The sequence below is a fragment of the Mustela lutreola genome, chromosome 14, assembly GCF_030435805.1.
Source record: "Mustela lutreola isolate mMusLut2 chromosome 14, mMusLut2.pri, whole genome shotgun sequence".
NCBI classification, from domain to species: Eukaryota; Metazoa; Chordata; class Mammalia; order Carnivora; family Mustelidae; genus Mustela; species Mustela lutreola.
This window is the reverse complement of record NC_081303.1, coordinates 69103808-69118194: the sequence shown is the minus strand read 5'-3', so window position 1 is coordinate 69118194 and position 14387 is coordinate 69103808. Positions and strand designations below refer to the sequence as shown.

The 14387-nt window shown below is 44.0% G+C and overlaps 1 protein-coding gene across 3 annotated transcripts; it reads right to left on the bottom strand.

The window, feature by feature from the left end:
* Positions 1–595: 595 nt before the first annotated feature.
* On the bottom strand, positions 596–8107 carry CCDC190 (coiled-coil domain containing 190). Of its 3 annotated transcripts, none has more exons than XM_059146592.1 (4): positions 7912–8107; positions 6633–6874; positions 2129–2255; positions 596–1860 (listed from the first exon to the last, which is right to left on the bottom strand). In XM_059146592.1, exons 2-4 carry the CDS (start codon positions 6826–6828, stop codon positions 1272–1274), a joined length of 912 nt encoding a protein of 303 aa, XP_059002575.1. In that variant the 5' UTR covers positions 6829–6874; positions 7912–8107; the 3' UTR covers positions 596–1271. The 3 variants fall into 3 exon arrangements, with proteins under 3 accessions (XP_059002575.1, XP_059002576.1, XP_059002577.1); XM_059146593.1 differs by having other exon boundaries at positions 6633–6831; XM_059146594.1 differs by having other exon boundaries at positions 2129–2252; positions 7912–8105.
* Positions 8108–14387: the final 6280 nt, after the last annotated feature.

Sequence of the window (14387 nt, the reverse complement as noted above, 5' to 3'; positions counted from 1 at the left end):
CTGGGGTGTATGTGGTGTGGGGGGGTTGATGGCATGTGTGGAGCGCGGGTCCATGCTGAGGCCACGCTCCCTGCTGCCTTAGTGATGGTCGCAACCTCCAGGGGTGGCCCAGAGAAAAGGCCCGTGGAGAAGTGGGACAAATCATTTTGGAAACTCATCCTTGGTGTGTGATTGTAATGGAGACAGATGCAGTTTAAATGGCAGACAAGGAGGAAGGACATATAATAAAAGGCTGGGGCAGTCTGCAGCAGCTTCTCTATAGTGGGGGACCCTGTTCCTGTTAGCCCGGCGGTCATGGGCCAGGGCGAATAAATTGTCCATGAAACAGTTTGGTTGCCCCAGCCTGCCTTCCTCAGTTGCTTTGCTTCTTGGAGGGTTATGTTAGAGGAAATGATGAAATTGTTTGGAATGCCTGGGTGGCTTGGTGGGTTAAGACTCTGCCTTCGGCTCCGGTCATGATCTCAGGGTCCTGGGATCGAGTCCCACACTGGGCTCTCTGCTCAGCAGGGAGCCTGATTCCCCCTCTCTCTCTTCCTGCCTCTTTACCTACATGTGATCTCTCTATCAAAAAAATAAATAAATAAGATCTTTAAAATAAAAAGAAGAAATTGTTTATTTTTCTTTTATTAGGATCCAAAAAGTGTGATATGAGCAGGTGGAAAGCAGGAATGAGGAAACTAAAGTGGAGCCCCCTGGGAAGGAAGGAAAGGAGGGAAGGAGGAGTGGGGGAGGGATGAAGGAAATGGAAGAACGACTTTGGTGGGCGAGCAGGTTTTATGGAATCTATGAGGATACTTGTTTCCAACCACGTTCCTGTTCCCACTGTGTTGCAGGCGAACTGAGACAGAAGAGCTACGTCCTTTTGCCAGCAGGTGGCGCCATTAGAACCTCCTATAGTAAAAGGGGGCGGAACGTAAGCAGGACCCGTGGTATTTTCCTTTCAGGAAAAGTCTAGTCGTCAGTGTCGTTTCCTAGCTTCGCTGACATCAGCAACATGTGCGCACCCCTTAAAGAGTTTTCAGAAGATTCATCTCTCCCCTCATTTTTCGTATACTTGTATTGCTCATTCAGTGAAAGATTATATCCCCATAAAAGGAAAAAAAAAAAAGAAAAACCTGAGGGTTTAAAACAAACAGACAATATATATATAATATTATATATATATAATATATATTGACATGTGTATTATATATCTTAATTACTGCAGTTACGTGAGGCACACATCTCTGTAGTGGTTATGATAGATGTTCTTGTGAGGTTATGCTAGATGGTTAGAGACGAAAGGAGCCTGCCCTGTTCTCACACTCCTGTCCTCCTCTGGGCTGGAAGGATTCCTTGTGGCCGAATATCTCCCCAATACTAAGCAGTTTCTCAGACTCGGGGGGAACCCTGTGTCGGAGGTAGTGGGCATTTCTGACCTTCACAAACAGCTCTAAGAAGGTAGGTGTTACGGACTTGTCTTTCAAATACCCTGCGCATTCCCTGGGATTCAGAGGACTTTGTCTGCCAGCGTTGGGGTCTGGCCGTAGGCTGGCATCCTTTGATCCGGCCTCGTCAATGTGTGCTTTTCCACTCTCACCAGCTGGGCTGGAACCAGGGCCTTGGTCTAGGGTGTTGATGGAGACATCTTGATCTTGACACAGAACAGAGATGCCCTTGTTGGAGTCTTTGCCCTTTGGGGGGCTTTGACAATCTTTCTCACGGGCTCGTGGCTTCTCTGCTGTAAAGTGGGAAGCTCTGTAATTTTGAGATAGTGACTCTTCTTTGCTTTTCATGGAGTCCTTTAGGGCAGTGTGATGGAAAGGAGGCATCTGGGATTTGGTTTTATGTATTTCTTGGGTCGTGTTGGTGACCAATGCTCTGGGGAAAGAGTAAAAAGAAGAAAAATCTCTGAAAAACAATAAAAAGGCCCATATTTTGAATTTCCCAGGTGTTAGACCATGTTCCCTTTCAGTGTGGTGTCAGCTGAGGTGATGGTGGTTGAGAAGGGGGTGGTGTCGATAGCGGGAAGTATTTCGTTGCTTCAGGAGGAAAGGCAGCATTTTCTCAGGGAGAGGATGACGTAGGGTGGTCAGTTGGGAAGAGGAATTCAATGGTGTCTCAAAGAGTTTAGTAAGCATTTTCTTACCTAACTTTATTAACCTGTGGAACTCGGTGCTTCTGTCCTCTTGTTGATGAGGGTGGAAGAACATCTTTTGGTTTCTTCTGAATTCCATTCCCCAAATAAGAGGAGAGCTTTTTCTTGATAATATCTGCTTTGAGTTAATGAATAAGTGTTATGGGTTGAATTCTGTCTTCCACAAATGACATATGTTGAAGTCTTCACCCCATAGCATCTCAGAATGTGACCTTAATTGGAGATAGGGCCTTTACAGAGATAGGCAAGTTAGGAGGAGGTCGTTAGGGGAGCCCTAATCCATGAGTAGTGTCCTTATAAAAAAAAACAGGAAATTTGGACACAGAGACACAGACAGAGGGGAGACAACGTGAAGGAAGGTAGGGAAAAGATAGCCATTGACACTCTGAGAGAGGCCTGAAGGTAGTTCTTCCCTCACAGCCTCAGAACAAATCAACGATCCACACACCTTGATCTTAGACTTGTAGCTTCCAGAACTGTAGGGCAAAAAATAAGCCACCTAGTTCGTGGTTCTCTCTTATGGAAGCCCCCAAAACTAATCTAGTCAGAGAAGGGAAAGGATGCTGGATCACCCATGGGTTTTCTGGGCAGAGAACCAACACGTGAACACACTCAGACCGCAGCAGGCTGATTTGGCATGCTCGATGGAGGCAGAAGGACTCACAGCAGTTCCCCAGGGTTGACCTAGACCATGTTAACAAGGATTTAGAAACACTGAGATCAGAGGTTTAAACTGGCTGGAGGCCCATGGAGGTTTTGTTTGAATGTTGTATTTGGCAAACATGGTGTTTTCAAGACAAAATAACTGGGTGTGAGCGATACACAGAGGTGGCGCCCTATTGTTTCCTTTACCTCAATTATGTTCCCTCCTACTGGTCTCAACCATGAGTTGCAACTGCCGGCTAGGATGAAGTGGGTTTTTCACCCTTTGAGTAAATGTTTCAGCATCTTGTAGTCATGGCTGCTGTTGATGACCTACTTAGTTTTCAAGACACCTCACGAATGGGTCACTTGGGTGTGAAAGTCCTGCACTGGCTTGGGAGTGAGCTCCCCGGATCTGCACTGGGGTTAGCAGGCAGCAGGCAGAGGGAATATGACCAGATAGGGGGACTAGAAATCACATTCACCTCCTAGTATCATTTCATCTCGTCACTTCTTTGCGAGACAGTCAAGACAAAAGACCATCTTTGGTGAGCCCTTTTTCCTCTGTTAGTTCCTTGAGTCTGTGTGTGTGTGTGTGTGTGTGTGTGTGTGTGTCTCATCCATGTAAGACCTTCAACTGTTTGCTATAAATTGAGAGATTCTAAGATACCTCTTCCAGATAGGCCAGTCTTCTGAAGTCTAGACTTGTTGAGTCAGCAGGCTCGGAAATGAACATAATTTTCCTCTGAAACGTGATCTTTCTCCCATGTTCCCTTGTGAAGGTGTGTGTACCTGTAGCCATCCAACTCTCCAACTCAACAAGGATGCTTGAATGCCTCCTCTGTACCGGGCAATACACTCTTGACTCTGGTTTTATTTCCCCCGGAGATATCATTAATCACAAAGTTCTGACAATTCTACTTTCTAAATATCTTAAAATACTAATTTTTATTTCCTTGGCCAATTCCCTAGTTTAGGTCTGAACTTTAGGAATTTTCTTCAACATTGCCGCCAGAGTGAACATGCCATCACCCTACTCCCAGACCCTATAGGGTGAAACCTAAAGTCTTTTGCATGACCTACAAAACCCTTCATGATCAAGGCCCCGCCTCCCCCCCACTTTGCCTCCACATTGTGCCTCACCTTCTCCTCACCCCTTACCCTCCTCAGTACTGGGCTGTCTGAAGCAACTTATGCCCGTGCATGCACCTTTGTACATGCTGTTCCTTCTGCCAGGAGGGACCTCATTCCATGTGTCCTCATGACAAACTGCACTCCTCCCCCCCGCCCCCTGCATTCTCCTCTAAGATTCTGCCCACACAGTGCCTCTCCTGGAAGATCTTACCTGGGGCCCATAGGAATCTTCTTATATCCCTGCCCTCCTTTGTAAACAACTCTAATTTAGCGATTAGCATTTTCTATTATAATTTTTCAAAAGCACAGATACCTTCCAATTTAAACGTGAGCATCTAGAAGACACAGACCGTGTTTTCTCATGTTTATGTTCCTGCATCTATCGGAGTAGCTATAATGTCCCATAATAATCTGTCTCAGTATTACCTCAGTTAAAATGTGGGTTTTTGAGCTCAATTCCCAACCTGCTGATCCAAATCTCTACGGTGAGGACATCTCTAAGATGAGGACAGGGGTTATGCATTTCGGACAATCTACCAACTGGCATGTGGCTGAATCTCAGTTACAATTTCAGTAAATGAATCATGGGAAAATGTTGCCTAGTACAGTGCCTGATAAATACCAAGACACAATACATATTATTTCTTCCCCTTTTCCTTAATTTCCCCCCTTTCCCTTAATTTTACTGTCAAGAAATTCGAGGCTTAGAAAGAATATGACTATCCAAAGGACATAGAGGCCGAGGCCCCTGAATCAGTTTTTTGCCTCCTGGTCCAGACTCTTCCTGCGCCACCTGTCCCTGAGGCAGACACTACTCAGCCAGGACCACCACCTGTCTCAGCCTGGCCTTCTGCATACCTTCCCTGCCCCCTTCTGTGAAAGTAGATATATGGTCTTCTGTGTCTTTTTGAGAGTAGAAGTGGGATTCAACCAGATGGCTTTTAAGGTTCTTTTCCAGTCTGTGAGCTCTCATTCCCGTTTGTTTTAACCATTTATTATAGACAGGGAAATGGAAAGCAGAGAAGTTCAGCTACTTGCTCAGAGTCCTCTCTTAGGCCCAAATCTGCAGGTTAGAAATAATTCCCAGGCCAGCTGTTTGGACATCACTCTTTGTTCTTATGTCCATGTATTAGCCGTGTAGACCTAAACAAGTCGACACTGAATCATGACACCTGGATTTCCTCTGGAGCTTGCTCTAGCATTTTCAGAACTTCTGAGTGCCAGCACCTGCTTTTAGTGAGAAGGGGCTATAGTTTTGCAGAACGCGGGTGGATCCTTTCTATGCTGAATTTTGAAGTCATATAAAAATCAAATTATTTTAATGATGGATGTCATTTCTGCAAAGCATACAATTACAGCAGTTTTAACAAAGCAGTAGGAAAGTTTTAGTCCTGAAACCATCTTTTCTTGATGGCTCGATCAATCGCTTAAGTGATAAGAGTAAACACTTATGTAAACTTACTTCGTGTTTAGGTCCTAAGTGCTTGCTGAATCCTCAACTAACTTCACGGGGTGGGGAATATCATTTCCATGTTACATTGGAAGAAAGTGAGGCACAGACAGGTCCAGTAAGCCCCCCAAGGCCTCACAGCTGGTAAACAGGAGTCAGGATTTCAACCCTGACAGTCTGGGTCTGGAGTCCGTGTTCTTAGCCGCCATGTTTTAATGGGGTCATTGAGTAGGGAGAGTTTTCTTTCCCAGTTTTTATTGAATGGTATAGACAGCACTGGAGGATCTGAGATTCCGGACACCACGTGTAGCCCTTGGCTGTGTGATGATCAGTAGCTACTAACTAGAAACTAGTTTTTGAGGTTAGTTCCATTATTCTTATTATCACTACTTTACTACATATACCTGTTAACTGGATAGTCTTCTAAGTGATATATACATTTGGAAAGGGTTATTCTTTGGAGACAGGGGGTTCTAGGGAAGAGCATTGTGGTAAAGGCTATGAGCACATGGCTTATGGATAAAGAAGCCTCTTTGGGAAAACAACAGAAATATTGGCCCTTTGACTTACAGAGTCAAAGAAAACACAGTTCCGATATGCCACAATTACTTCTTTGAAATTTTCTCATCTAAGCAAACCCTGCAGGCTCTCGTATGGACACACATGAAAGTACAAGGAGGCTGAGCAGTTCGTATCAGAGTCGGTCTCATCGGTGAGCGCCGAAAACAGCCAAATGCCCCCTGCTCAGCCCCATCAGAGGGCCGCTCTCCACACAGAGGATATTGTTCTGTGGTCACTAAGCCCGGGGGTTTTGTTTTCTTTTTTTTGACTTCCCCTTCATAACGTGACTTGCACACTGAACCATCGCTCAATCAATGGCTGTTGACCAGGTGCAGAGATGAAACCACACCAACCCAGACATAGTGAGAAGAAAGCAGAATGAAAAATAAAATACGAAGAAAACAAAGGACTTAGTAAGAGAGAGCTCACTTGAAACACTGAAGTGACTGGAAGCCAGAGAAGTATTAGCTGAAAAAGGCTTTCTGATGAGCTGCTCTCGGGGACTGTGCACTCCAGGGAGAGAGGGAGGCAGGAGGGCGGAGGCAGGAGGGCAGGCAGCCTAAAATCCAGGTCCGGGTTCAGTTCTTGTTTCCTTGGGATCCAGGTCTCTGAAAGAGCCCTTGTCCTGAGGAGGGGGTGTCACTCTGGCCTCAGTCAGGCAGTGGCCTGCCGCCCTGCCCTGCCTCTCCCCCATCCCCGAGGCCTTACCTTGTTGCAACCGCTGCAGTTCTTTCTGGAGCTGTCTCTGCTCCCAGGTCAGCAGCTTCATCTGGTACAGGCAGATGTACTCCAGTGTGTGCAGTCTTTGGCGGAGTCTGGCTTCAGCCCGCCTGGCATTCTTCCTCTCCAAATCGAAGTGCTTATACACAGGACCCGTGACCATGTGCCTCTCCATCCTCTTCATGGTCTAGAGACAATCATACAGGATTCTGACAGGCCCCACGACGAACCTGATAGAGCAAGGCAGGGATGGGGGGTGAGGGAGACACCCTGACCCCTGGCTTTTAATCAGGTTTCGAGGTTTGAATCCTGTGTGTTTCTGAAACGGCAGCTGCCCAGTCATACCATTGGGAACTTTTGCCCCATACTAATGAATTCCTAGAATGACACAGAAGATGGAAGGGAAAATTGTTCTCTGAGGCTCAGTGTCCTTGCCAATAAAATAGTGATGGATGATAGGCTCCCCACACAGCCCCAGTCAGATTGCCATGAAGACAGAGCATACAAACACCTCTTTGGGAAAAAAAAAACAGAGAAACACTTTACATAAAGCATTATTCACCCAATAAGAGAGTCTCTTCCACTATTCTTCAAGAGCTTCCAAAAAGTCTGCTGAAGGGTCTGGAGAGGATGTGGGACGTAGGGCAGAGCCATTCTCTGGGACCCCTTTTGGTTCACTCATTCACATATGAATGGGTCCACGCAGCCTCTAGTCTACCAGGTGCCAGGTGCTATGCTAAGTGCTGAAGGTAGTGATGACTGAGTCATAGTTCCCGCTCCTAAGAGGCTTTCAGATTTGTGACTGTGGAGTCTAATAATAACACACCAGATCTGAAGAGTAGGACTCTCCCAGTCACAGAACAGTGCAGGCATCCTAGACCAGAAGTCTGGGCAGCAGTGGAGAGAATACTTGGGTTGGATGTCCCCACCCATTTTCTCAGAGCTCTGGTCCTCTCTACCCTTCTCGTACCCTGATGACCAAGCCACACTGGCTTCCTCCTCCTGAGAACCCTATCACATGCGTAGGCAGGGCACACCTTCCTCTTCTTTGAGTTTACCATACTTACTTCAGAGCTAAGATCATAATATATGCCCAGGATACAAATGGATTGCTCTAGATGGAACTTTGATGATAATAATTCAGGAAAAAGCTTAGTGTTGAAAGGGAGGATAAGGTCAAGACCAGAAAAGACATTTTAAGACAGCTTACTTTATAGTCTAAAGTTTAGACTAAACTTTAACTAAAGGACAGGTGAGTAGCACTTACCTACAAAGCCAGAGTTCTCACCATGTGAATGCTGCTTGTATCTTTTGCTATGTCAGGCTGAGTCTGGGTTAATGAGCTTGTTTTTCTTCAGGAAATCTTGGAGTTTGGTCTTGGAGTGGGGGGCGGGGAGAGGCTGTGGGGAAGATTGTTGAATACACTTGAAAGCTCTCTCCTGTGCCACCTCCCCTGGGCAGGAATGCTAACTCCCTGGACGTGGGCACCAATCCCAGAGCTCTAAATAGCTCTGCGAGTTAAGGAAGCCTGCCAGCTTCCAGCTGTCTCCTAGTGGGGCCCGCAGTACTCCTTCTGGGCTGTGTCCATGGGAGCCAAGAATGAAAGCAAGAAGTGTTTTACTGTGTTCTCAGTCTCCTTCCCCACCTCACCCCCCTTCTCTTTTTCCACTTCATTTGTCATACCTTCCCTCCCCCCCATGCTCATTCCAACTTCTTGGAAATCAGATCAGGGCCCTAAAGAAGGCATTGTTTCTAGATTTTTGATTTTTGGGTTTTTGGGGGGGATCAGATGGTGTATATTTTGTGTAGGAAAGTAGTTAATTTTTTTTAAATCATTTTTGCACGTCATACTGACTTTCTTTGGGCTTCTGTCCATATTGTGTACTTCAGAGCTTATTAAGGTTTTCTGTTGTGGCATCAGAATTAGGTAAAGTGAACTTTAAATCGACTTGTGTGATCACAGTTTGGGCAGCTGCAATAGAAGACCAGCTGAACTATTGGTTATAGAACAGGCTACTAAGCAGGATTTGTACTGTTGCCTGGGGCTTCATGGGAAAACAAGAGCCACTCGGTGCCACAGTCTAAAGAACCGTCAGCATGAGGGCCTAGTAATCCCCCCAGAGTTTACTGAGTTCAGCGGAAAAGGCTCTACTACTCAGAGTCATCCAGTCATCCACCCGCAAACACGCTATTATAAGGAGATTACTGGGGAGAGCAAGAGGACAAGCCATTATTCATTCTCTCAGTAGGAGGTAATTCCTTTCCCAGCCCTCCCATCAGGTAATTCTCTCACTTCCAGTATTTAAATGAGCAGGGTGGGGTTCTAAGAACACCATCCAAGAGAAAGGAGTGCCTACAGAGGCGAGATGGGCAACTCACTCCCCAGGGGGACTTGATGACCCCCAGAACCACCAAAGAGCTTCCATCCCAGTCCTTTGCTGCCACAGGGGTGATGATGGTGAGGGATTTCTTAGAAAAACTAGTTACTCCATGTCATCTTGAGAGAGAGCTGAGAAGGGAGGCTTGCAGAAAAAACCCAAGGCTGGAAGACAGGAATGAGCCGTAGTGTGATGAGTGTGCAAGGGAATGGTGGCCAAACCCATCCTAGTCCCCCTTGGCCCTTTGAGAGTGCCAAAGAGAATCTCAGCACTTTCCTGGCTCGTGAAGGAGCAGAGGGCTTGTGTAAGGAAGCAGAAGCCATGGAAGACTCTAGGTCAAATAAGGTAATACATCACCAGAGTGGGCATAGAACCATAGGCAGGGCCAGGGGGAGAAGGGACTTAGAGATCTCATTGAAGGGGAACTTCCTCATGAAAATGATTATTTCCTTCCTTCCTTCCTTCCTTCCTTCCTTCCTTCGTTTCTTTTTTTGAGAGGGAGAGAGGGGGTGGTGCACAAACACCAGTGCAGGGAGAGGCAGAGGGAGAAGCAGACTCCTTGCTGACCAGGGAGCCTGATGGCACTAGACTCAATCCCAGGACCCTGAGATCATGACCTGAGCCAAAGACAGACACTTAACTAGCTGGGCCACCCAGGTGGCCTAGAAACAACACATCTTAAGAGCAGAGGACAGCAGGAAAGCATGGAACATCACTGGACAAGGAAAGACGAGCAATGTTCACACAAGCACCAGTTACATAGGAAAAGCTCTGCCTCTTCTATTTCCCTTTGATCCCACAACCTCAGAGGGATTAGATATTGAGAAGTCAGGGAGGGGAGGTGTACAAAACAAGACCACATTCCCCATTCCTCCCCAAAGGGTTGGAGAAGGAAGAATGATAAAGCAGTTTGTTCCCTCCCTCTCCAGGTCCCTTGGAGTCTAGTGAGGGAAGGGTTTAAATTGTATATGAGATTGGAATTTCAAAGTGGACTGGCCTTTTTATAACCAAAGTGGCTGGAAATGTGGAGAATCTGTCCATTAAGGGACACTAATCTACCCATAAGGGACAAGAAAAGAAAAGAAACAAAAATAGTGATTAGAAATGTAAAATTGTCATTCCCACACTGTGTCCTGCTATCACTACTAGGGAAAGGGGAAGTTTCTACAGATCAAAGCAGTTATTAAAGCAGTTATGATTAAAATTAATTTTACAGAATAGATTTTATTTATTTGCACTCATGAACTTTCCTATCTCTCTTTTATCTGGAGGTAGCATCCTTGTGTAGTCAAATACATCTGAGATCAAGTAATTTTGTTATTTAATAGGACATATAACTTTATTTATTAATTTGTCAAAGCCATAGTTTCCTTATCTGTAAAAAGGGTTAATAGTATCTTTAGCACAGGACTTCTATAGAATAGAATGAAAGGATAAGTGAAGTGTTTGCACATAGAAGATGCATAATAAAAGTTAGTGCCTGGTTTCTAGCAAAGATGTTGTAACAGGAACTAGATTTACTTTTCTATATGAAACAATTTAAAAATCAGACAAAATTTATGAAATTATTATTATTATTATTATTATTGGTTACATTGGACATCAGGCAGAGAGGATGAAAGAACAGAAACATACCAGGTGATCCCTATTATTGTCACAGCTAGTACTGCCCAGGAAGAGGTTTCCCTGAATTACAGGGAGGGGCAGCCAGGCATGTATTCCTTGAGTTGAGGAGACAGAGCTAGAAGTCCAGAAAAGCAAGGCAGCTAGCATCAGCAGGGCAGAGTACCAGATCCAAGAAGCTCAATGAATCCCAAGCAAAAGAAACATGAATAAAATGACTCCAAGGGATACAAAGTCTAACTGCTAAAAAAAAGGAACAAAGAAACAAAGATGACAATTGCCAATTTCAGAAATAAGAGAGGGACATCACTACAGATTCGACAGATATAAAGAGCTAATAAGAGAATATTGTAAACAGGTTTATATCAATAATTTGGCAAATTAGATGAAAAAGAAATTCTTTGAAAGACATAAAATGCCAAAGATCATTTAAAAAGAAATAGATCAACTAAATACCTTTATATAGATGAAAGAAACTGAATTTGTAGTTAAAACCTTCCCACAGGGACACCTGGGTGGCTCAGTGGGTTAAGCTTCTGCCTTCGGCTCCGGTCATGGTCTCAGGGTCCTGGGATCAAGCTCCAGATTGGGCTCTCTGCTCAGCGGGGAACCTGCTTCCCCCTGTCCCTCTGCCTGCCTCTCTGCCTACTTGTGATCTCTCTCTCTCTATCAAATAAATAAATAAAATCGAAAACAACAACAACAACAACAACAACAAAACCTTCCCACAAAGTAAACTGGGTGATTCTACCAAACATTTAAGGAAGAAATAATACCGATTTTACAGAAATTCTCCCAGAAAATTAAGAGGAGAAATTACTTTCCAATTTTTTTTATGAGGCTAGTATAATCCCAATACCATAACCAGAAAAAGACATTACAAGAAATTGATACTATAAAACAACATTATTCATGATCATAAATACAAAGGTTTTTAAGCATGGTCTATCATATAAAATATATAGAATATGTAAAAAAGATAATTCATTGTGACCAAATGTGGTTATCCCAAGAATGCAAGGGTGATTTAACACGAAAAATAAATCAATGTGGATCATAATATTAATGTGGATCATAATTAATGTACAATCACTTTGGAAAATAGTTTGGCAATTTCTCATAAAACTGAACATATACTTACATATGACCCAGAAATTCTACTCCTAGATATTCAACCAAGAGAAATGAAAGTATCAACAAAAAAACCCCAAAACATCAACACACACAATGGCATGAGAACATCTTACAGACATGATACTGGTAAACGAAGCCAAATACAAAAGAGAAACTGATTCTGTATATTTGAAATGTTAGGACAGATGTAATTACTCTGTAGTGACAGAGATTAGATAAGTGGTTGCCCAGGTTGAGAGGTGTGGTTGAAGACTGATTGCCAAAAGGAATGAGGAACTTTCTGGGAGAGACAGAGGTGGTGATTATATGTTGCGTACATCTGTCAAAGCCAACAACCTGTAGACGTCAACGGTGAATTTTAAAATATATAAATTATACCTCAGTAAAGTTGACTGGAAAAAAAACACCTAATTTCTTCTTGTCAAAAAGATGCAGGAGACTTCGGCTTCCACCATAAAAGATTGACTTCTATGGGACTTGCCCTTCTCCCTTCAAAACCTGGAGAACTAGGCAAAATATAACTGTTATCAAATATTGGAAAATGGGCAATGCAGGTGTGCGATCCCCTTCAAATAAGATGCAAATAAGATGACCTCTGTCACTGCCCCACATTAGTACCTAGAAGCAGGTTTCAGGCTGCAGTGTATGAAGTGGCAACCAAAACAGAATCCAACTGTCTCTTTGAGTCGAGCATCCAGAGAATGGAGTTTGGACAGGCTGGGGTGGCTGGTTATGCAGAACAGAGTACCAGACAAGAGAGAAGTACCTGGTGTGGGGAAGCTGGTCCAGTGATCTACAGAGGGGTCCCTTTGAGTCTTTGGCTGATCGACTCCTACAAGAATGAAATGCCCAACCAAACTGCGGATAAATAAATAAAATGGGGCATATTTATGTAATAAAAAACTACTTATCAATAGAAAAAAAAAAACCTACCAGTATATGAAACAACGTGGATTACTCTCAAAAGCATGCTAGGGGCACCTGGGTGGCTCAGTCCATTAAGCGTCTGCCTTCGGCCCAGGTCATGATCCCAGAGTCCTGGGATTGAGCCCCCATCAGGCTCCCTGCTCAGTGGGGAGCCTGCTTCTCCCTCTCCCTCTGCCTACCACTCTGCCTACGTGTGCTCTATTAAGTAAATAAAATCTTAAAAAAAAAAAAAAAGCATTGTGCTAAGTGAACAGTGCCCATACAAATGACTAAATCTGTGTCATTTCATGTATAGCGAATTTTAGAAAAGGTCAACAAAGTGATAGAAAGCAGACGGAGGCTGCTGGAGCCCAGGGGTAGAGGAGTGGGGGAGCACTGAAGGACTTGAAAGGACAAGAGAAAAGTTTTTGGAGGGTCCTGGAGATGTTCTAATCTTCATTGTGTTGGATTTACATAAATGTTCTCATTTGTCAGAACTCGTCAAACGATATACTCAAGGGTAACCCTGTCAGGTCCCCTCCCTCCTCGGGAGCTTTGTACTATCACTTTGCTCTCACTCAATAAAACCTTGCTTTGCTAACCACCCACCAAAAAACCCCAAACAAACAAACAAACAAAAAACCCCAAACTGTGCACCCAATATGGGTGAATTTTATTGGATGAACATTAAACCTCAATAAAGCTGATTAAAAAAAAAAAAGGTATAAGAGACACCCCAAGATGGCAGAGGAGGAGGAGACCTGAGTTTCGTCTTGGTCCCTGGAACGTAGCTAGGTAGCTCGAAATCATTTTGAACACCCGTAAACTCAACCGAGAGCTAATAAAAGAATTCTGTAGTTCTACAAAGAGAAAAGTGACCACTTCCTGCAAGAATGACAAGATGGAAAAACTCCCCTCAGAAAAGAGAACAGGCAGTACTGACTGCCAGGGACCGAATCAGTAGGGATATAGATAAGAACTATAGTTCAGAATAACAATTATAAAGATACCTGGGCTCAAGAAAAGCATAGAAGACACTAGAAATCATCTTTTTCTGGAGAAATAAAAGAACTAAAATCTAATCAAGTTAGATTTTAAAAACACTATTAATGAGATACAATTAAGAAATGGGGGCTCTAACTGCTGGGATAAATGGGGCAGGCGAGAGAAGGGAAGCCGGGGCAAAAATGAACTGTTGGGACTTTATCAAGATAAAAAAGCTTCTGCACAGCAAAGGAAACAGTCAATAAAACCAAAGGACAACCGACAGGCTGGGAGAAGATGTTTGAAAATTTCTTATCAGGTAAAGGGCTTGTATCCAAAATCTATAAAGAACTTACCAACCTAACAGCCAAAGAATAAATAATCCAATCAAGAAATGGGCAGAAGACCTGAACAGATATTTCTCCAAAGAAGACAAACAAATGGCCAACGTGGCACATGAAAAAATTCTCAACATCACTCAGGATCAAGGAAATACAAATCAAAACCACAATGAGATACCGCCTCACACCAGTCAGAATGGCTAAAATTAACAAGTCAGAAAATGAAAGATGTTGGTGAGGATGTGGAGAAAGGGGAACTCTCCTACACCGTTGTGGGAATGCAAGCTGGTGCAGCCACTCTGGAAAACAGTATGGAGGTTCCTCAAAAAGTTGAAAATAGAGCTACCCTATGACCCAGTAATCACACTACTAGGTAT

Coding starts and splice junctions, on each gene's coding strand:
- CCDC190 (XM_059146592.1), bottom strand. CDS start 6,828: ATGAAGAGGATGGAGAGGCACATGGTCACGGGTCCTGTGTATAAGCAC. Junction 2,256..6,632: donor ACTGCAGCGGTTGCAACAAG/GTAAGGCCTCGG, acceptor ATTAACTCAAAG/CAGATATTATCAAGAAAAAG. Junction 1,861..2,128: donor CCACAGGTTAATAAAGTTAG/GTAAGAAAATGC, acceptor CTCTTTCCCCAG/AGCATTGGTCACCAACACGA.